Below are 24,090 nucleotides of genomic sequence, written 5' to 3'. Positions count from 1 at the left end.
AATGTTTTCCTTGAAACATTACATCTGGCTGTGGTTTTGTAATCCGATAAGCAGATTTTTAGCCTGCTGGCAAGGTTTAGAGAGTATCTGACAGGCCTCTCTGTGAATTCAATTATGTAAACAGTTTCATAAGAGAAAGCTTTGCCATGAAGCAATATTATAGGTTTTTGAGAGCTTGTCTGATTAGCGTCTACCATTCACTCACTTCATAAATGTTTGCTGAATGAATGAATCAATAGCCAATAGACTTAATGCATCTTCAGCCACTTGTAATATCAAAGGGCTCTATAATTCATTATCTCATTTTTCTATGGTGAATAAACTTACTTTGTTTACTCTAACATTGCCAATGATTATTCTTATCCCAACTCTGTAAGGGAGGGAAAAATATGTTCCACAGTCTCCAGATTGTATTCTGGTAGCTTAACATGGATCCCTTTTTTAAACTTTATTGTTATTATGCAATCGCAGAACTTTCCATTTATAAGGGATGTTAGAGTACAATTTAGGAATGAATATTCCAAATTATAGGTATCAGGCCATTCACTCAGGGTTATGGGGCTGGTTAGCAAAGTTTAACTTCTGTGAAATTAGCGTTGGTGACCTGAGGGATTAGAAACAAAAACAAAAATAAAACACCAGCTTTTCTATATGTATGGGAAGCGTTGTTCTTGTGGTGACTTTGAAGAATAAGCACAGCTGGTCTAATGCAAGGTGCCTTGGAGAAGTTTAAGAATATTAATTCACATCAGGTCAAAACAGTAACTATTAGAAAAAGCAATTACTGTTTTCCTTGTTTTTGATTATTTTCTATTTGTGTGATTCAGCAGTACAAGCCAAATGAAGTGAAGTTCTTAGGTCAAGGACAGTCAGGAAACCTTCTTCCATTAATTCTGAAGCCTTTGTCTTTGTGTTATAGCCCGATGTTTGCCTTAGACTGGCCTCCTTTCTCAGTGTCATGCATTTCTTCTTGCTTAATTAGTTTTAGGAATCAATGTCACTATCCTGAAAAGCTTCCAAATCACAGATTCCTGCTTGCAAATAAATAAATTCAAATTTATTGGGTAAATGTACTTACATGGCTTCCACCATTTTTTCCCCTCCCTGAGCACCTGGTGCCCCAAGGCTCTATCGGAAAAGGTTAGTGCTCATTCCGTTAACAGCCAAGAGGCCAAAAACCGTATCACCATGGGAAGGTTCTGCCTTAGCTCTACTGAGGTCTCAGGCATTAAAATGAATGTCTCTTTCAAGGGATTCAATATGATGTGTCTATATTTTCCATTTCCATCAATGAATAGAAAGAAGCCCTATATATGTAATGTGTATACTTACCAGCTTGCATTGGATCTTTTTTCTTTTTCTCAGATTTCTTTCCCTAACAACGGATGATCTCTCAGACATATCATTGCTGTGTACATTTAGAAAGAGGTGAAGTGTCAGCATGAGCTGGGAAAAAGAAGGGTAGTCTTTCTGGTATGTGCTTCTTCCAAGAGGGGGATTGGCACATGAGAGAGTTTAAGTGGTTCAGAGTTGTTAGAGGCTCACTGCAGGCAGGGATTTGTGTGCTTCTCTGGAGACTTTTTTCCCCCCTATTCACTGCCTAATGGGGTATATTTTGATTGTGTCGCATTTTTTTTCTTGGAGCAGCAATTATGAAATAACTCACTACATCAATCAAAATATCCAGTAAAGGTATATTTCTCATGCTTTCGAATGCAGACCTCCACTTATATCACTTTTCTTCCTCTCCCAGTCTCTCTCTCTCTCTTTCTCCCTCTCTCTCTCCCTCTCTCTCTCTCTCTCTCTCTCACACACACACACACACACACACACACACACACACACATATTTTGTCTCTTGTCTCTGTTCTCCATTTTCAAGATTGAGTTATGGGAAATATTGAGAATAGCTCAGGGAAGTAGGCATTTTCTTTCCACTTATCCATCCATCATTCAACACAACTTTTAGGCATCTAATACATACATGTTTTAGATAAACTGATTTCTATCCACACAAGTCCATTGCTAGAGTAGCACTTAGGCACCTTATGTTTGGTTTTGTTTGGTTTGTTTGTTTTGGTTGGTTTGTTTGGTTTATGAAACAGATGATATATTTTCTCCTTATTTTTGTAGGGGAGGCAATATGGCTTGTCAGGAACACATCCTGTAGAAAATAGCTTCATTTCATAGTAGCCTTTCCCCATTGTCTTTTGTCTCAAGATGCAATGAAATTGAACAAAGACAGCTCATCACATATTCTGAAGCTGGGGCACATATATCAGGTAAGTCTATCAGGCATTATGACTACATTTTGATAGAGGAATTACCTCTGGTGCAATGCAAAACCAAGGAAGTAAATTAGCAATAAAAACCTAATGCCTTCTTTACTAGTTTATTTTATAGCTAGAGTCTCTGACAGCAACCTCCATCCCAAATTCTCATTCATCAAAACCGCAATGCTATTGGCTATCTACATAAAGCAACTACAAAATAGTAACTTTAATGTTCTGAGAGATATTTAATAACTCAATTGTTTTATAAGCTCTACTTTGCTTTTTCGTTTATTTTTAATTAAGTATATATAATTGCATATCAAAACAGAGGAGAAGACTATCTTTCCTTTTTAAAGCACCTTCTTTATAAGGTCTTTACTTTTATATTCTCTAAATTAAGCTGGTTATGATGATATTTTGGATACCTTGATTTGATGAATAAAGATTTTAAGGCCATTTTCAAGCAGCGAATAGCCTAGATATGATAATCTAGCTATAATAGCACATGAACACCTTAACTTTAGATAAAGCTTCATGCTCAAACTTAAAAATAGCAAACAGAACTACATAGCCTACATGATTTCAAAGAACCTCCCAATAAGAGAATCTAAGTACTAAAACCCAAATCCACTTTGTGAACCCTGAAGGGGATCAGGATATGCCACCCCAAAATATGCCACCTTGGCATAGAATTATTTTGAGCCAAGACATTTCAGGATTAAAATCCTTTATCTGCCAAAAGCAGAGCCACCCGAAAGGACTCAAAAGAACTCAACTGTCATAAAGCCCTACTCGGGGAAAAGTTCTTATCTCTTCTTAGAGACAAGAAGTTTGCACCACACCTAAAAAAACATTGTCACAAACTGTCTTATATGCCATCTATCCTCCTAAGGGCCTATGTATATTTCCAAAAAGTCACCTGTTTTTTCATAAGTACCCTTCTCTTTAACTCCCCTTCTGAGAAGAAATTTACTCTCTCCGTAGTTCCCCTCTACCCATCTCCATCGTCTATTCAGATGGTATAAAAGCCCCAAATTCTGTCTCTTTGAGTCACATTTTTTAAGTACTCCTTTACATAAATACTTAATTATATCTGTTTTTTTTCCTTACTCATCTGTCTTTTATCACTTTAATTCATAGGTCCTCAAAACTGTACAAAAGAGGATGGAAGAAAATGTTTTTCCTCTCCTAAATGTTGGCTATGTGGGTTTGGTTTAAATATTTCATCTTTTCAGAGGGACCTGGCTGGCTCAGTTGGGGAAGCATCCAAATTATGGCTCAGGTCAGGATCTCAGGATCAAGAGATTGAGCCCTGTTGCATCGGGCTCTGCACTGGGGGTGGGGCCTGCTTGAGATTCTCTCTCCCTCTGCCCCTCCCCCCTAGTTCTAAAAAAATTTTTTTCATCTTACCCATAAATCCTTTGCTAGCATCATTAAGAAGAGGATCACCATATGTCCTAGTTTCCCCACCCTTGGTTCTCAAATTTTTCTTCCACAACTATTAATATCTCATTTCATTCTCAGAAATTATCTGGTTTGTACGATGAGTAATATAGTCATGCTAAGAATCACTTTGTTACACTGTAAGCTGCTAAAGGACAGACTTTCATTAATATTAACTTGTTTCATTTACATTTTGCCTCAAGTTACATGGCAATTTCTTATTCATTATCATATTTCATCATTCTCATGAAGAAGAAGACTTAGAGGGGCTGAAGATTCACCTAGTTTCAAATGGGAGGAAAGGGCCACAGCTAGGGCAAGAACAGAATTTTTGGACAACTAATGAGACATTTTTTTTCCTAGCTATTTGTACGTTTTGTTCTAAAGTGAAGTCTTGCTGGTGCTGGTACGCAACAAACATTTATTGAATTAAATTTAGAGAGAGCATTGGGTCCTCAGAGAAAGAGGCCAACCTACTGACATTGCCTGAAACAGTTTTTCTTAGTTCCAGGAAAAGTAAAACATAAAAGATGATGAGAAGGAAGATGGGGGGATTTTGCTGTTCTAAAGTTTCTCTCTATCTCAACAAGAAAGATGCTCTGACTTCCTCAAGTCACCTGATATTTTAACTTCATTTTTGGAGGAAGTTTACTCAGGATTGATAGAAATAGGGGAGAATTTAAAAAGAAATGGAAGGAGAAGAATAATTTCTCAATGAGCCTTGCAAGTATCTTTGCATCTTGGCCAATGGCTCAGCTGGGCAGCAAGTGTGGAGATATTCATCAACGTCTTTAGAAGCTGCCACCAAAGCTGCGGGCTCATTTTTTCCTGTAGCCTTTCTCCCTGGCCATTTTAAACCATCACTGCCTCGACCCCACAGGCGGTTTTCTGGCAGCCAACCGATGTCTGAGGAATGTAGAAACAAGGTCATTAGCTCTCCCTTGGTGAAGGCTTTCCTGTCACTCACCATAAAAGAACCTCCTCCACTCCATGTCCTTTCTCAAGCAGAGGCATTTATTATCTAGATGAATTGCCCTAGAGATTGTTTTATTTTAAACATTTCAGTGACTCTGCATAGTTATTTAATACTTGTTTGAGGTCCCATTCTCTATAAATCCTTGTCTTTGACTCAACGCGGTTTTAGAGAATGTGTGTGTGTGCCTGTGTCTGACCCTCACCACTTGCCAGTGGGTAGATATTAATGAGAAGTGGCTCCTTGCTTCCAGTGCAGCATTTCTTTCATGAGATTATTTCATTGACATCTCACTCACTCCGACACTTCCCTGCTGGTTCCTCCAGGACATTAAAAAAATATATATATCTTTAGGAAAATAAAGCATGGCTGTTTCTCCTTCTTTCTCTTAACATCACCCCCCTGGCACTTCCCCATCTCCTTTAATCCCTTTGTTACTGGGATAGGGGAGCATTGGTTAGAACTTCACTGTTCTTGGTTCTACTAGCTTTGAAAAGAATCAAAAGTCCTGGTGATGGAAGTTTATCTTTTCGATTTGAGATTCACTGTCTAGATTTTGCCCTAAAAGAAGTTTTTGCATCTAATGTATTTTTTCCTCCATAAAATCCGAACACATGTGGCTTGAAGCTTTGGCTCGTGACAACTTTATAAATTCTGTAACAAACAATTTGCTGGGTGATAGAAATTTGAATAGCAAATATCAGTAAAGCAAAACACCTTTTCCCATATGTTCTTTCATGCACCTACAGTGCATGCACATGCGTAGACACACACACACACACACACACACACACACAGAAAAATGGTCGGTAAAAATGGGGAGAAAAAGGAATTTGGAAGATTTACTCTGTGTGCCATTAGGGGTTAAAATTCAAATAAACTGAAAGAAAAAAAAATGAAAAGTAGTCTCCGTTAACTTTTATTTTTGGAGACAGAGGATGAGGGAGAAATAACCTTTAAAAAAAGATCTTAGTATTTATTTTGAGTGAAGAGAAGTTTACAAATCCAAGAGAACCATAGTTTCAACATGGCAGAAGTACTAAGGTTTTCTCTGTGTTTTGCAACTATTTCTAATGAAGTTACTGAACTGAGTTGAGCATAGTGGGATATTGTTTCACTTAAAAGACTTTTAATTAAACTTGCAGCATTTTTCAAAGATGAAAGGAACCATGGTTCAGTCATTATCTGCACAATGGTTTTGAAAGGAGCTTGGCCAGGTATTTGCCACCAAAAAGTAACGTTTCTTTTCCTAAGACAGAACTAAAGAAAAAGCATGGTCTAGGTCAGGCAGGATGATATAATGAAAAACAACGTTAAGTGAATTATTTAATCATAGTATGCTGTCTTTTGATTTCTGATACTATCCTATAGTAGCATGAAGTTTACTAGCTGTTTAGGCTAAATAATGGGATGCTCAATGCTAGGCACTTAATGGTAAGGGTCTTGATATTCATTACACTTTAGTTGAGAAATGTAAGTGATTAAAAAGATATTTACTGCGATACCATAATACCGCCTATTCTTAGTCTTCTAACTCTGTAATCCTGATTTAAAGAGCTGTAAGAGAGGCATAAATATTTATTGAACTGAGTTAGACTCATTTGGATTTTGAGTGAGTTGGGTTTACTCATTTCCGCTAGATGGCTTTTAAATATAACCATGGTTTCTAAATACACTCAACTATCTTTAAAAAGGTATTTTGGAAATGGCGAGACTATTGACCTACACCAAAGTGTGGATCCCAGACCATCAGGATCAGCATCACCTAGAAATTTATTACAAATGTAAATTCTTGGGCCCCATCCCAGATAGAATGAATCAGAACTACGGGGGGTGTGGCCCTGAAATCTGCACTTTACCAATCCCTCAGGTGCTATGGTTTAATAACTCTGGACTAATAAAAAGAGGATTTTTGAAGCAAAGTGTTTTTGGATATGTTCTTCTCAATGTAAGTTTAGCGGTGGACCACAGCGGGCCATTCTCTCAGGCTCCTGTAGCCCGTGCATAGGAGCAAGACAACTGTGTCAGAAAATTAACTTGGATTTACAAGTGGTAAAACATTAAGAGCTGTGACACAAGGCAATACATTGTCTTTTCAATTGTAGAATTATCTGTATCTAGCAGCCTTACTCAGATATTCTGATTTACTACCCCCAGAAGAAATACAGTGCTGCAGAGAGAGCTCACCTCAGTGCATTTAGAGAGTTTTAAAATGGCTAAGAGAGGTAGCTGGACAGAACCTTTCAGAAGTAAGAATAGCAAAAGAGGGTCAGTTGGGAGACTTATTGAAAAATAAATGCACAATTTCTGCTTGGTGGCTGGCTCCCTCCCCTCACCCCAGGGCTGAGCTCATTAACAATCACAAAGTACAAGTATTTGCTTTAGGATTTTCTTCCAGAGCTATGCAAATAGCTTTAGTGGATCACTTCTTCAAAGTACCCTGAAAATCTCATGAAGGGGAACTAATGCTAAATTCATTTTGGTGTTCTGACTTGAATAAAGCTTGTGGAAAATAATAGCTACAACAACAACAACAAAAACAGGTGCAGAGACAAGCAAACATAATTAAAAGTTTAAAAATGGAGGTGTTTTTGAGGTCACTCAATAGTCTCATATTTGGTTTTGCTGTGAACCAGTGACCCTATAGTGAGGTATGAATCACCGCGGGGAGTGGAAGGAGCCCGGGGTTCAGCATCACAGAGGCTGACTTCTGGTCCTGACTCTGCCATTAACTCATCACAAGTTAATAATAATTACAGATATGGAAAATGGCCACTATCAACTGTTGACCCCAATCCAGCGAGCCTCCTGACTCTGAGCCCTTCCATTTAATAAGGATGGTAATACCGGGACACCTGGGTGGCCCAGTGGTTGGGCGTCTGCCTTCCGCTCAGGTCATGATCCTGGAGTACCAGGAGTACCAGGATCAAGTCCTGCTTTGGGCTCTCTGCATGGAGCCTGCTTTTCCCTCTGCCTGTGTCTCTGTCTTTCTCTCTCTGTGCCTCTCATGAGTAAATAAAATCTTTAAAAAAAAAAAAAAAAAAAGGATGGTAATACCATCTACCTCTGAGATAGGGTGGGATGAGTTAAATGTAAAATCATTTCAAAAAACAATACCAGTAATGCAAAGACTGTATCTACCTATCTACCTACCTTCCTAATCTATTTCTATCCTGTACCATAATACCGAGAATTAATAATGTGGCTAATGGTGATCATTAACTGTTTTTAGTTTGGAGGAGTCGAAAATGACTTTGTTGATTTCAAATAAATTTTTAAAATCATGAAAAATTCAATTAGAGTTATCTTAGCAAAAAGATTTAGGTGGGTATAAAAACTCTTAATTGAAAAGCTCCCATGAAGCAATCTGGAAAGAACCTATCGCATATGAATGCAATAGGCAATCAGCAAATATAACTGGTTTCTGTTTGGCTCTGTTTGAAAAGAAAGAGTGAGACTAGTTGGTCTCTTGCAGACTGTAAGCATTAATTTTAATTGAGTTTTTTAAAAATTTTATTTATTGAGAGACACAGAAAGGCAGAGACACAGAAAAGGGAGAAGCAGACTCCCTGCAAGGAGCCTGATGTGGGTCTTGAATCCAGGACACCAGGATCACAACCTGAGCTGAAAGCAGACGCTCAACCACCGAGCCACCCAGGTATTCCTCTAATTGAGTTTAAATAAATAATTTTTAAAAAAGACTCTAAGCAATAAATACAGGACATTTTAACTTTCCCTAAGGAATCAAGGAAGCAGGCAGTGGTTTATAGTGACCATCTAATTTGCTATCCAAACAAGGATACTTTTAAGAGGAAAAAGGGCACTATTCATACACAGGACAGCAGGCATAAACCAGGACCTCTATCACTTAGTTATAAACATTTCCCCCTCAGCTCTCCCCCAACCCCCCCCACCAAGGTAAGAAATGTCAGAATAAAAGCATTAATGGTAAAAACAACAACAACAACACAAAAACAAACAAAAAAAGAAAACAAAGAAAACATTAATGGTATGATTCTGCAATGTAGCCAGACTAGTTGAGGTTGGTTGAGGGAGGGGGGCAGAGGGGGAGACCTGAAACAAAGGTGGAGAGTGATAGACTGTGGCAACCCAGGGGGGCTATTGTGTGGTGAGCCAGAGGGGGCTGCTTCAGGCAGGGTGGGGGAGGGGGGTGGACGAAATGTTCCCAGGTTTCTGTGAAGTGAAGTATCAAACATGTGCCTGAGCTGTTGTCTGCTGAGAAGCCACAGTACCAGACACAAGCCTGGTGTGTCAGGTGGAGAGATGAGTGACTGTGAATAAAAGCTTCAGGCCAATGTCAAGTCTACCAAATAGAGTTGCAAACAGCTCCCGGTTCTGCAAGCAAAGGCTACAGACATAAATCAAAGAGCAATCTCTCGACATCGGCCGTGTGGGCAGGACTGGCCACTTGTCACGCTTCGGTGTTCTCCGCCACAGTTTCGCACATAGAGTAATTACAGTCAGTGGTGTCATCTGAGAATTATGATGGCAAGGATGGAGCTTGTTGATGAGGTGAATGGAGAGCACCACACACACCCATGTTAGAGGTACAATTTACCTCTCACCATTTGTGTTTACTCTCAGAATCGTGGAGAACGACTTAAAAATATTTTCCCTGCGAGGTGTTCCTTCTCAGAATTTATATGACATGCCTTATTTCCTTGTCTTCAGTATCTGTTTAGGAAAGTGTATTGTAGCCTTCTATTTCTGCCAGGGGAAGAAAGCTAAAGAGATTTTACAAAGGAGGTTCTCAGGGATAAATCAGTGTTCACAATAATCACATATTATTAGGATGGTTCTGAATTCTAAATAATGTAATCTGGAAGCATTAGAAGGCATGTGGGTGAGTGGGGCATGGGATTGTCCATCCCTGGAAAAGATTCTGTAACAAGATGGGAATCAAAAGCAGTTGGTGACAGACCTTGCCGTCAACTCTGTTCTGGTTTCAGATATGTCAAGGCCTGGGCCAGGAAATGTCGCACAGTGGGTGAGTGTGGCCTTCTTCCCTGACTGGACAGTTGGCTTCATAACTGAAATGTCTTTGGCTGTTTTGATGTATCTGACATGGACTTTACGGCCCCAGTTCCAATAAAGGATTTCTTTATTGTTATTTCCTTACTTATGAAAGAATCGAAATAGAAGGTTTCCACGTGAGGGCAAGAATCACAAAATATATGTTTACATGCCCATTATATATTTTTTGGCTTTAAAAAAAAACACGTTAATTGTCCCTAAAGGAAATGGTGTCAAGTATTGTCATTGGTTTTATGGGTTTTGTTTTTTTATATTCATGAGAGACACACAGAGGCACAGGCACAGGCAAGAGGCATAAGCAGGCTCGCTAGGGGAGCCCGATGCAGGACTTGATCCCAGGACCCAGGGATCATGACCTGAACCAAAGGCAGATGCTCAATGACTGAACCACCCAGGTGCCCGGTTTTATGTTTTGCAAGAACATGAGCAGAATGGGCCCAAACCTCTCTTTCATTGATGCTAAATCCAGTTTGTTATATGTTATGCATCTCTTTCTATATTACTAATTCACAAAGTTCTGTATTACTAATCCACAAAATAATCCTGGAATTTAGGTTATTCACTGAGGCCTCTTCTGTAATGAATACAGTTAGAAAGTCACATGATCATATTCATATTTTTAACTAAATAGCAATAGATATAGAAGCTAATGCATTGTTATTACCATGGAATCCATTCATTCAGCTTGAAACAAAGTATAAATCCCATCCTTAGTTCACAATTGTTTTTCAGCGTAGCATTTCCTCACTAAATACATAAGGGTATATAAAATTAACTATGTTCTAACTTCTGGCAAAACCATTTCTTATTATGGAGAAGCAGCAATTCTTGAAGCTAGATTAACTTTATGCTATTTTCCACTCTCATTCTGATAAAAGGGTAAGTCAGGACTGTACTGTTTCATGTCTAAATCATGTTATTTCCAGGAAAGAGAATCTTCTTGATAGCCGGTCAGTCCCCTTTGCCAAATAAATATACACACGTACATAATTGTCTATTTTTCACAATAGTAGAGGTTTTTCAAGTAAGTGGAGTCCCAGCCTTCCGAGGCCCTGAGAATGCCTCCCTAAATGCACTTATTGGCAGGTTCTGGCCTTCTGCTAAGAAGTAGATTCTCTGGGCTTCAGTTTAGTCTGGATGTTCCCCATTTGCTCACATTTAATTGCTTGGCAGTTTGAAATTTTATTTTTGGCTTTAATGTCTCAGGCTTCTCTTAAAATTTTTTTTTATTTTAAGTTTTTATATTACATCCTTTTGCTCAAAGGTAAGATTAGATCCAAGAGGTGACCCCTTCTGAGACAGGGAAACCAATCTTTGTTGATCCTGGGTGTTATCCTCAATTGATGCGGTATTCAGGCTTTCTCAGAAAACAGAGCCAAACATGTTAGGCTAGCTTCCCATGATTAGCGCATCCTGACATATTGCAAATCTGGGCTTTCCAGGGTGCGGAACCCAGGGCGGCTCTTTGGTGGAACTGTAAATAGCAGTCAACTGTTTAATGACATAATGTGAATTTTTATAGGTTCATCTAATTCTGCAACCAGATTGCTTTCCGAACACTTGAGATAAATCTTCACTCACTCTCTGGAATTGTTCAACACACAGGTTAATTTTTCACTATTGATTTTCTCTACTCTGCATCTCACATGCTTCAAGATCTCTTGACCTACACCGAAAATCTCAGTGACTGTCATTTTAAAACAAATGGCTCTTCAAAAGAAAGCTTGAAAAAGCGGTAAAGATAATGAAATAACTTCTCCCCAGCCATTGGCAGGATAGTTTAACTGGATATTTTGATTTGATTTTGAGGAGAGAATAAAATCATAAACATTTACAAGAAGACCTTTCATATATTAAAGCTGCTGAATGTGAATGCTACTCTCATAAGCGTCCCCAGGGAGGCATAATATTCTCATCTAATGAGTGAAAATTTCAAATTACATCCAAGTCAGAACCAGAAACACTTGGGGGTAACAAGCGAGGCAAGACAGCACAGGAGGAAGAATGCTGGTCAGAAAGAACCATCTGCTGCACCAGGAATCAGGACTCCTCTTTGGCCTTTTGTTATCCATCTGGAAAAACAAAGGGGTTAGATTCTGAGTCTTCCCAGTTCTAAAATCCCATGCTTCTATATCGAGGACAACATATACATGTGTGTTAGCTGAAAACCTAAGTTAAACGAGAACAATAAAAGCTACATAAAACATTTTTTCTACCTGAAAAAACTTGAGACGTGTATAATAGACATGACCCCTTCATCTAAAGACCCATTCTGGCCCCTGCATATTCTTCCCCCACCCTTGTTAATGATTGAAAAGTAAAAACAAAACAAAACAAACAAACAAAAAAACTTTTAAGGATTAAATGTTCCATTTAGTTTAGTAGTCACTCCTTTCTTAACCCCTAAAATACTGTCTCATTAACAGAAAGTGGTGTCAGAAGCACTTTATTAATGGAAATTCCTTCTGTGAGCTTTCAAATAAAACAAAAACATCATTAATATCAGCAATATAAAACAAACAATGAAAAAAACCCCTGAAACGAAACAAGTGAAAGCAAGTCCGTGTCCCCAGCACCGATCAAACAGAATGGAAGTGAACAGAGCCGTTTTCGCACATCACTTGGAGTGTAGATTTATTTGGATTTTAAGAATCTCCTAAACAAATTACATCAACCTCACTCCATTTCCTTCCTTAATAAAAAGTATGACTGGACAAACATCAGACTTTTAAGATTCTAAAAATAATAGAAAAGTAAAAATAGATTTCCTAGGGAAATCCCTCTCCTAAACCTTACATGGTTTTGCTGCTTCTGTGAAATCTTTCTCTTTGGAGTAACTTGGTTAGCATAGTTTTTGTTTCGTTTTTAAACTGAATTCATACAAGGGCACTGAATTAGAACTTCAGCTGATTTATGGAGCATGAGCTTTGATGAACAGCAAGTTACCTCTGCTCTAAAAGGAAATGTGAATGAGAGAATGCGAACACTGGGAGTTCGTTTCATTATGTAACTTGAGTCTTGCATTAGACAGCGCGCCCTCGTTGAAAAATAAAACAAGAGAACAGAATGGTATGAGCACTCTAAAATCATCTGCAGCACTTTGAAGGGTTAAACCTGCTTAACCCATTCTTAGTCAGAGAATGGCACCAGAGAGGACAGCTCACCCCTTAAGCGTGGCTAGTTCTAAACCTGTGGTATCCTCTGGTTGTCAGAGCAGTCATGCACTCTATTTTCGCCCCCCTCCCACCCAGTTAATAGGATCCATTCATAGCTACTCACTACTGCAGGATTTGACCTGAGAAATGCTAGGATTTATTAACTCAGCAGTTGTTTTTTTTGAAAAGTCCTTAAATAATCTTTGCCCTTGGCCAGCAAGGGCACTGCTAGTCTCAAGTTCTCAGATGCAGCTGGTGAGGTTCTCGGCCAAGTTCTTCAGATGCAGGAATTTCTGCAGGACAACCTACTTTGACATGGCATTTACAAATCTTTAAACCAGGCTTCCTGGATCTAGGAAATGTTATTCCTGACTCCTTCGACCCAGATGCTGGCTAAAATTTAGTTTTTATAATCTGTAGGTAATCACTCATTCTCTTCTCCTTCCTTCTTTCTAGGAGCTGGCATGGTGGTTAAATTTTTCTAAAACAGTCATATTAATATGTTCAAAAATCCACTGCTGAGTCTCGGATAGAGGGTCACATCTGGCCATGAAAATCTTCTTCTCTGCGGGGTTGCAATCCATGCAGCTGTTGCTCACAGGATGGAATAATGTTCTGTCCTGGAGGGATCAGAAAGAAAAGAAAGGACTGACATAATAGATGGTGAATGGTTAGAACCCAAGATATACAGAGGAAGTAAAATATCCCTGTCTGTATTTCAGTATATACCCAGGGTGTGAAAAATAGACCATCTCTCAAGTTAAACAACAGCATGTTGGATAACTACATGGAGAACAGTCTCCTAGGGGCCGCTGGCAAGTATGTAGGGACTCCGAGCAGGTTCCATCAGAAACAAAAGATTCATTCCTCCAGGGATTTGAACTTCTTCTTCTTCTTCTTTTTTTTTTTTTTTTGGTAAAGATTTATTTATTTATTTATTCATGAGAGACGCAGAGAGAGAGAGAGGCAGAGACACAGGCAGAGGGAGAATCAGGCTCCATGCCAGGAGCCTGATGTGGAGCCTGATGTGGGCCTCGATCCCGGGACTCCAGGATCATACCCTGGGCTGAAGGCAAGCGCTAAACGGCTGAGCCATCCAGGGATCCCTCCTCTAGGGATTTGTTAAAAAAGCAATCACCCATTTCCTACTCTGCAGTAAACATTTTGCTACATGCCTGGGTTTTAAAGATACTAAGTATGAGGTTGCTTGCCAAGTAGCTAATAGTGTAGCTATTTGGGGAGAGGCTCAATTACAAAAATGGTAATTTTGTCCATAGCAAACAACAGTGGTGTGCATGTACACTCACACTCACACATACACATGCACACACACATGACCAGAAGAGTCTTAATTTTTCTTCCCTTTGTATCCAGCCTCTAATGGGAAAGAAAAATAGAAAAAGAAATAGGAACCAAATGAGCTAGATGCTCAGTTGCCCTCTTCAGGAGATAATGGGGTCAGAAATATGATGCACAGGTAATATCTCAATGTACGAACTCAAATTTGTTAGCTCTGGAGCTTCAGAATCTTCTCCAACCTCCCTTTCTGCCATTGTAGCTCTTCCTGTGGTGCAATTCTTATTGCTTTCTGTAGAGGAGAGGAGGCTGCATTCACTTAAAAAAATGTTGCTCAGTATATATAAATGATAAAGATAATGGCTCTGAGAGAGAACGGTGCTATCAGGACACAAAGTTTAAGCGGCAAGCAAACCCACTATCTGAACACACACCTCTTTTTTTTTTTTTTTTTTTTAAGTAACCTCTACACCCAGTGTGGGTTTCAAACTCATGATCCTGAGATCAAGAGTCCCACAGTCTTCCAACTGAGCCAACCAGGGGCCCCAACACACACCTCTTTTTATTGTTCAAGTTGGGAAAAGGAAGTTAATGGAAAGAGAAAATGATCTTTCCTTAACTAGTCATAAAAACTTGTCTCTTACAACGTCTGTGCAAAAAAAAATTGCCAAGAACATGTAAAAGTGTTCTCACGTCACTGCTTGAATTTCAGGGCCAAATACTATTTTTAAGGAAAAGTCCAGAGTTTCTTATTATTTTAACTGAGGAATATTTGACTCACAACGCTTTCAGAGTGAAAGAGTTTCTTAGGCCGCCTGTGTCAATATTTCTGGGTGGCTCCTGGATGTTAAGATTCCATCAACCAATATTTAATGTCCTCTTAGGATCCGGATGTTTGCACAAGTTAGACCCGGAGTGAAGGGAGGATAAGGAAGGACAGAGGCGGTGCCCGTGATTTAGTGCTCGGTTCTGTTTTGTGTCAACAAGGAGCTCTGCCTCACACAAAGGCTCACTTTTCTCTTTTGTTTCAAGTTTCCTGGGTTTACTGTGGATTTTATTTTCCTTCCACAAAGAAGTGTCCTTCCCATTTTCTTCACCTGGGGCTTTGCTAAGGTGGCTGCTGTCTGGGCCAGGGGAGGCTCTGCGGAACCCCTGGGGCTCAGGGGCAGGGAGCACACTGCAGAAGGGAGGCCAGTGTGCTCTGCAGCTCACCCCACACCTACTTCGTTCTTGGGGTGAAGCTTTTGTTCAAGATTTCGCCTCACAAAATCCTCACTTGGGGATCTCGCTGTGGGGTCCCCAGGCAGCTCTCTCCTTTGTGTCTACTCTCTTGCTCCCCAGCATCTCTCACCCTCAGTCTCCTGCTCCTTCTGCCAGGTTGGCTCCAGGACTTAATATATTTAAATCAGGTTTTCAAAAAGTATTCCCAAAGCTGTTCCATTCCTGAAAATTCTGTGTGACCTACTGAATTCTAATTCACTGCGTTCCACCTACGTGTACTTCTGTTTTCCCCTTACTTATCTGTATTTCCTTCTATTGTTCCCTTTGTCCGGTAGCTCAAATGGGGACCTTTATATGCTCACGGTTTCTCTGCCAAAATACATATCTCTTTGAAAACTTAAAAAGAGAGAGAGAGAGAGAGAGAGAGAGAGAGAGTAGAACATGTTTCTATTCTCTTCCTTTCACCAGCTTGTGTACTTCAGCACAGTGGCAAAAGCCAAACCAGATTTTCTGATCTATGAGGTGATCATATTTCTCCCAATCTCAGATTGGACCACATGCTCTGACAGATAGAGGTACGTGTAGGAGGGCAATTGGACAGTATATGCAAATTCAGGACTGCACTGAAAAATCCAGAACATGTTTTCTGTTATTGCACTTGGTATTCTCATATTAGTTGAAAAGTTGAATTCCCTAAATCCATCTATGGCTGAGAAAGCCTCTTCGGTCAAAGGAGAGGGTGGATAAGATTAATCTGTAAGGCCTTTCCTGGCCATAAAATTGAATGAACCTTTTATTCCAAAGTTCACTGTGGACAGAGATGAATGACAGGGCATCAGACTAGAAACTATCAACAATACTCAGTAGATTGACAGATTGATCATTCTCTGGCTATAGACTGAGCTCTGTTCACCCTTGTCTTTGGAGGATCTACCAGGTCCTAGAGGTGAAGCTTCTGGAGACATTGTCAGCCTCTCCAGAGTGTGCTTTTTCCACTTTTGACCTTGGGGGCTGTGCACATTGCCATCTTTAGACTTTCTATTCAGCTAAGCTTTTGGATGACTACTTGTCTTTACTGATGGTTTTCCTGGCCGGAATTAAGTCAGTGGACTGAGTAATCATTCGTCAATATGGTCTCTTGTTCTGTGACAGCCCTTTGCACCTTTACCTTTCATCATCACAAGAGATGGCTGTAAGAGAACTGAATAGTTTTTTTTTTTTCCTCTGGAAGAGACTTCTGTGTGCTTTGGCAAGTCTGCTGTTCCATAACAATCCTTCCTAAAGGGTGCTTTTAACTGGACTGTTCATTGTTCAGTCCTGAGAGGAGAGCAGAGCTTTTGCTCTGATTGTGAAAAGTGCAATACAGCAAACTGTGTCTCCTGTAGGTCTCCCACCTACCCTGCCCTCTTCCTCCACCCCCCCCCCCCCGTGATCTTTCTGTTTTGTTTTTGCCTTAAGAAAATGAGAAATCTTTGAGCAGGAAATGAAAAAGTTTAGATCCAGGCCTGTGGAATCACCCTTCCTAATCAAATCGGGTCAGACCCAATGTCCAGTTCTGGCCAGTCAGTCCCTACTGTGAAAGGCGTGGGTGGGACCTTCCAGGGAGCTCCTTGAAAGGGCCACCTCTCCACAGCAGGTCTGCCATGTAATTGGCATCTGGTGACGCTCAAGGCCGGCACTAAATTCTATTAGATTCCCTCCTTCCACAGGGTCTGCACTTTGAAGGCACGAGTAAGTTGTAGGAAGCATTCCACACTGTGTTCGGGGTAATCAAAGAACAAAACACCACAAATGCAAAGACAATAAAATAAGTGTGAGTTCATAATGGATGGAAAGATGACTCAGAATAGAACTCACACATGGTAGGAGGGAGGACAACCTATGCTGGGTAAAGGGCTGGGATTTTTTTTTTTAAGATTTATTTATTTATTCATGAGAAAGAGAGAGAGGCAGAGGCACAGGCAGAGGGAGAAGCAGGCTCCAAGCAGGGAGCCTGACGTGGGCCTCAATCCTGGAAATCCAGGATCACGCCCTGGGCTGAAGGTGGTGCTAAACCGCTGAGCCACCAGGGCTGCCCAAGGGCTGGGATTTTGATCTGCAGGGAATTTGGATCAGATTCCAGTCATATCATGACCTTGTTGTGTGACCTTGGGCAGTATTTAATTCTCTGAACTCCAGCTTCCTCATCTGTAAAATATACTCTTCACAAATTTATTGTAAGGATAAAATGAATTAATATATGTAAAATCGCTGGCACAGGTCCTACATATAATAAGTGATTCCACTCCGCATCTTCCCTTAATTTATTTTTAGTCAGGGAGCATCCCCAATTCTAAAAATCAGAATGTACAAACCATCTGGTCGGAGACCAGCTATTCAGGACCAAATTGCATTCTCTGAAATCCTGGCAAAATAGAATTTGCAAAAATCAGCATCCGCCTCAACTAAGTTCTCTAAATTGATATATCAGTGCCTCCCTTTTTAAGCAAAAGGATTAATAGAACAAAGGTGCTATATGGCTCTAGAATGAGCTCTTCTATGTAATTATGGTCAGAGTTTGTATATGATTCATGTGTTTTAGTCCCTTGCCTGAAATGCGATGTGATTCAGGTATTGGAGTTCAACAAATATTTATTGAATGCCTTTTACTTTCTGGTATGTATTAGGAGACAGGCCCAGAAAGATAAATGGAGATGCATCTCCTGACCCAAGAAGTAGGGGAGACCAACAGGCAAATAAATGTATAAAGTAAAAAAAATACTGATGAGACTGTAGATGAGGGGGAATAAGATGTATTCGGGTATTTCAGACAGAGAGGAACAGGTGAAAGGAGAAATGTGATAGCATGTGCATTTATGCATTTGATTTATTCACAAAAAATTATTTGGGACCTACTATTTTTTGGGGGGACCTAATATTTATTAGGCACTGTTTAGGTGGATTGGATATTTCAGTGAACTAACAAGCCCCCCCCCCTCAATATTTACATGCTGGAGGCAGAGTGGGGGTGAGGAAATACAGCACAGACAATAAACAGTGAGTGTTATAGGTAAAATATATAGCCAGTGTGCAAGTTTAAATAGGGGAGCAAGCGTCCACCTCATTGAGAAGGTGATATTTGGGTAGTCTTGAAGAAGGTGAGGGAATTAGCCATGCCAATATCTGGGGGGAAGAGAGTTCCAGACAGAACAGGGAGTGCAAAGGCCCTAAGCAGGAATTCACCCGATGTGGGTTAAAGGAATGACGGGGTGGGGCTGGGGGGTTAGAGTAGGGGAGAAACTGGGAGAGGATGATGATTTCAGAGGTAATGGAGAGCTAGATCATGTTCTGGGGACTGGCAAGTCATTTAGAGCACAAGGGAGGTGAATACCAGACGATGTATCCAAGAGATAGCATTCAGAGACTAGGCTACATTGCTAAGGCTTATTTTCTCTGTGTTTGGGGGGTGGCCACTGGAAGATTTAAAAAGGGGAGTCACAGACTCCATATTTTGGGTGGATCATGCTAGTAGCAGAGAGGAGGATGGAGACAGGGTAGGGAGGCATTGGACTCTGGCCAAGAGAATCGAGAGAGGCTACTGCAATCATCCAGACTGAAGCTTACAAACCGAAACCCAAACCAACAAGGGGTGAGTTGGGGATGACCTGAGAAATGATCTGAGAGCTTTTTGAGAAGTAAATGTATAGGACTTTCTGATTCATGGCATGTGGGGTTTAAGGTGAGGGAAGAAGCGGATGACTAGAAGAAAAGCAGTGCTGAGGCAAGAAATGCTGGAAGAGGCTCAGGCTGAGGCAGTGGGGAGGAGAGTGATTTCTATTTTAGGCATAATGAATTGGAGGCAGCTGTGAAACATCCAGGTTCAGATGCCCAGTAAGCAGTTGTGTATAGACTGGACCTGAGGAAGAGGTCTGGTCTATACTTTTGTGTGCACAGTGGGGAGAACTGTTATTGCCTTTCACTGACTATTCATTTCTGGATAACATACATTGAAAGAGAATGCTTGGAGTGCCTGCCTGGGTGGCTCAGTGGTTCAGTGTCCGCCTTCAGCTCAGGTTGTGATCCTGGGGTCCTGGGATCAAGTCCTGCATCAGGCTCCTGGGAGGGAGCCTGCTTCTCCCTCTGCCTATGTCTCTGCCCCTCTCTGTGTCTCTCATGAATACATAAATAAAATAAAATATTTAAAAAAAGAAAGAAAAGGTATCTAATATGGATATTGCTACTTACGTGTGTGTGTGTGTGTGTGTTTTATGTGGGGCTTGAACTCACAACCCTGAGATCAAGACCTGAGCTGAGATCAAAAGTTGGACACTTGATCTACTGGGCCACCTAAGTGCCCCAAGATATTGCTAATTTTTAATCCTGATTTCATCCCTGACAGTAATCTTTGCTGGTCACTTAGTTTGTCAGTGATCTAGGTTTTCCAGCTTCAAAATGAATAGAGTGGAGGGGAGAAGAGTGGGATGAGATAAGATTTAGAATATCTGCCTTCCCACCTCTTAGTGTGGTGGAGAAAAACAAGGTTGATATATGAATGTCCTTTGTGCTCTGGGAGAAAGACAAATTAGGTAGTTTTTTGCGGCCTATTTTTACTGTTGGCATCTGGGCGAATGCAAATAATACCTTGATAGGCATAACAGGGACAAAGCAGTCTTACTGTCTATCCTTTTCCATTTTTTCTTTGACAGGTAGAATTTCTCACAGGAGGAGAAAATTGGTCTTCTTGCATCAGTGCCTAATTCGGCCAATCAGAAATAATGCTGCTTAATGTCCTGACAGAACCCCTGGGTGTGTGTAGTGAGGCAGTGTAAGCCACAGCAGACCTCGAACCCCTCCTCCTACTGACTCTTGACAGTAGCCAGGATTGTAAAAAAAAAAAAAATCTAATTTGATTAGACCTCTGCTTTTCAACCATTCAAAGCCTTCTTGGCCTCTTAGCTAAATTCTTAGCATGGACGGCAAGGTCTTGTATAGTCCTATCCCTGGCCAGATGTCTGATCTTGTATACATAGTTCATCATTTTCCCTCACACTCATACCTTCCAACTGGCTTCTCTTGTTTTTCTAAGAAAACTAAGATGTTGATTACCTCAGGGCCTTTGCATTAGCTAATACTGTATCTGGGGTCTTTTATTCTCTTACTTCCTTCATTTATCTAATTCCTGCTCATCTTTTAGATCTCCACTGAAATGTTAGTTTGTCAGAGAAACTTTGCCTACTTCTCTGACCTGGATAGAGCCCAGTGTTCTGTATTCTCATATTATCTTGTAACTTAATTTATTTAATCATTTTTGTCTGCCTCCCCACTGGACTGAAAGCTCCAAGAGTAGAGAAAACCCATCTGTTCCATATCTTGTTTCCATCTGTCCATAGCTCCTTATCTCCCCTCAGTAAACCTTCTGGGAGTCATATGAATATAATAATAGCTATTTATTAAATATGAATCTATGTGTCTAGCAGTGCTAAATATTCTATGTAGATTTTCTCATCTTATCTATGTAAACCACATAAGGAATCTGAAGGAATAGTGAATGAGGAGAAATAGGAAGCTAAGTTCATTTATTCAACAAATAATAATTACATGCCAACTATATGCCAGCCAGTGTTTTAGGTACTGAATAAAAGAAAGCAGAGAAAAACCCCTGCTCTCATGGAATTTACATTTGAATATCTAGCTATAGCTAAATAATGAAAATGGTATAAAAATGTATAATATAGAAATACAACTAATTAGCTCATCTTTTCCTATATGCAAACTTGTTGAAGAGCTAAGAACAATCAGAAGATAGTTTGTTGAACACATGTTTGCAATAGTTAACACTAATTGAACTCATGTGCTAGGTACTTTTAAATTTTATTTAATCATTACAACAATCCTCTAAGATAGATACTATTATTATCTTCATTTTATGAATGAGGAAACAAAAGCACATAGTAAGGAACTTTCCTGAGATCCCAGAGCCAGGACCCACACAGAAGCCAGAACTCCAGTCTTGGATCTCACAGGACCCAGAGCCTCTGCTCTTGACCTCTGAATTATGCTTCATCACTCTTCTTCACTGAGCCAACCAGCAGTCCTGCTCCACTTCTACCCTGCTCACCAGCAGATAACTAATTTAAATTTAAATACTAACATAAATTGTGTATAGTTCTTATTACCAAGATGCTTTTCTGTGAGTCTAAATCTTGGCAGGCATTTAATTCAAGAAGTATTAATCCTGATGTTAGAGTCTTGATGTTAGACTCTGGGATAATCTGTGATGGAGATTTTCTTGTTCTGAGTGACCAGAGAATGGCAGTTAAGTTCATTAGGATATTTCTAACTGGTATATAGAAATAGCAAAAGCTAAGAGGTCACAACAACTAAGTGAGACAAACAAATAAAAACAGGATGCGAAGATAACACTATTGAAAAGGTAGCTTCATTACTGTGTTAAATGCATTTCCCTTCTGGGAGTTAGCTTCCCTTGGTTGAATCCTTAATTTGAATTGAAGATCATAACTTCTTAGGGTACAATGACTTAAGTCCTCTATTACAAATGGGAGTATGATGTAGACATTGTGCATATTGTTTTCAGCAAGGTGTTTGAAAAGCCCTTCTTTGTTCTCTTTTGGGCAAACTGGAGAGGTGTGGGCTAGAAGAAATAACTAGATTTATTTTTTTAAAGATTTTATTCATTCACGAGAGACACAGAGAGAGGGGGCAGAGGCACAGGCAGAGGGATGAGAAGCAGGCTCAAGGAAGGGAGCCTGATGAAGGAATCGATCCTGGGACTCCAGGATCACGCCCTGGGCCAAAGGCAGGCGCTAAACTGCTGAGCCACCCAGGGATCCCTAGAAGAAATAACTATTAGGTAAATTTGTATCTGGTTGAATAACTTCATCCAAATGGTGCTCATTAATGGATCAGCGTCTGTATTATATGATAAAGGGCTCAGTTCTTGGCCTTGTGCATTGGGATCCACGACTTAGATGAAGGAATAAATGCATGCAGATTCATCTCATGGATGGAACAAAACTAGTTTATGGCTAATAAATTAGATCAAAGAGTTAAAACCTAGGCTGAGGTAAATCCAGTGAAATAGAATTTAATGGAAATAAATGGATAGCTACACAAGTATAAAAGATGAATTATACAGACAGGAGACGGTGGAGATGTATCTGTGTAGGAAAACAAAAAAAGACTGAGTTTTTTTTTTAAGATTTTATTTATTTATTCGATTGAGAGAGAGAGAGAGAGAGGCAGAGACAAAGGCAGAGGGAGAAGCAGGCTCCATGCATGGAGCCCTATGTTGGACTCGATCCCCAGTCTCCAGGATCACGCCCTGGGATGAAGGTGGCGCCAAACCGCTGAGCCACCCGGGCTGCCCAAGAGACAGTTTTTATACTGAAAATTCATTAAAAAGCCAAGTATGTAAAGTTAAGGTAGAAAATCAATCAACTAAATCATAACAAAGAATGCTAGAAACAGATTCTACTTTCTTTGACCAGAATACACCTAGAATATTGTGTTCTGAGTATCATGATACTTTTTAGAACTATTTGGAGTATGTTAAAAGTGAGTGTCCAGGAAGTTTGGGTAGATCCTAATTAAGTCACAGGAAGAGTAGTGGCAGAAAACTGGGCCATTTAATCACAAGTAAAGAGTAAAGATAGGGCAAGCACTGTTCAAATATTTGGGATCTGCATTCAGTGAAGTAGATTACATTTAATCACTGTGGTACTAAAGGCCAGGGAAGAACTTTTTAATACTTGGGACTGTCCAAGAAATGAATGGGTTGAATTGGGATAATGTGACTGCCTAAGTATTACCACACATCCAGGATTTTGTAGTGGGGCTTCATACATCAGAACCCAAGTTGAAATACATGCCTTTTAATTAAACTCTTTGTATATACTTCCCTCATTTTTGGCCCTAAATCAATATCTAACCAGAACACTTTAAAAATAAGAACCTTGTGGCCTTCCATCTGGCATCTTTGTGGACCAGCAGGATTTTACGAGCTGAGAGGCCAAAGTCCTGGCATATATCACAAATTACAATAAATAGTCAAATGTAGGCATAAGCCAAGAATTCCGCCCACTCACTTTTTAAACTAATGTGACTGTTGCAATGTTATCAATTTAGCCTGAAAGGAAACTTCTTATCTGTATTTCCTGTTTGATGTTATTTTTAAGCCCTTTCTTATAGCAGTTAAACTACAAGAACACCCCAGGGAGTAACTAAGAATAGTAATTTAAACCTTTCACTTTTGGTCTTTGGGGAGGCTGTGTATGTGGTTCTGAGACCAAGAAATGTGTTAAGTGTTCTTTTTTTTTTTTCTCCTTCTTTCTTTTTAATTGAAATATAGTTGACACACAATGTTATATTGGTTTCAAGTTACAACATAGTGATTCAACAACTCTATACCTTATGCTGTGCTCACCACAAGTGTAGCTACCATCTGTCACTATACGACGTTATTACAATACCATTGACTATATTCCCTGTGCTGTACTTTTTCTCCTCATGACTTATTCATTCCATAACAGGAAGCCTTCACCCATTTTGCCTAGCCCTCATCCCCCTCCTCTCTGGCAAACATCAGTTTGCTCTCTGTATTTATGGATTTGTTACTGCTTTTTGTTTGTTCATTTGTTTTTGGATTCCACATATAAGTGAAATCATATGGTATTTGT

The 24,090-nt window shown here is 39.9% G+C and overlaps 1 protein-coding gene across 1 annotated transcript in view; it reads right to left on the bottom strand.

The window, feature by feature from the left end:
- Positions 1-12,350: 12,350 nt before the first annotated feature.
- GALNTL6 (polypeptide N-acetylgalactosaminyltransferase like 6) overlaps positions 12,351-24,090 on the bottom strand; it is a 1,158,724-nt gene continuing 1,146,984 nt past the window's right edge. Inside the window, exon 13 of the mRNA XM_025462860.3 lies at positions 12,351-13,518. Coding sequence (XP_025318645.1) covers positions 13,351-13,518 — 168 coding nt within the window. The 3' untranslated portion in view covers positions 12,351-13,350. The remainder of the gene's footprint in view (positions 13,519-24,090) is intronic.

This window comes from Canis lupus, chromosome 25 (genome assembly GCF_003254725.2).
Source record: "Canis lupus dingo isolate Sandy chromosome 25, ASM325472v2, whole genome shotgun sequence".
Lineage (NCBI taxonomy): Eukaryota > Metazoa > Chordata > Mammalia > Carnivora > Canidae > Canis > Canis lupus.
Note: the sequence above shows the minus strand (reverse complement) of the source record. Positions and strands in the feature narration are given on the sequence as shown.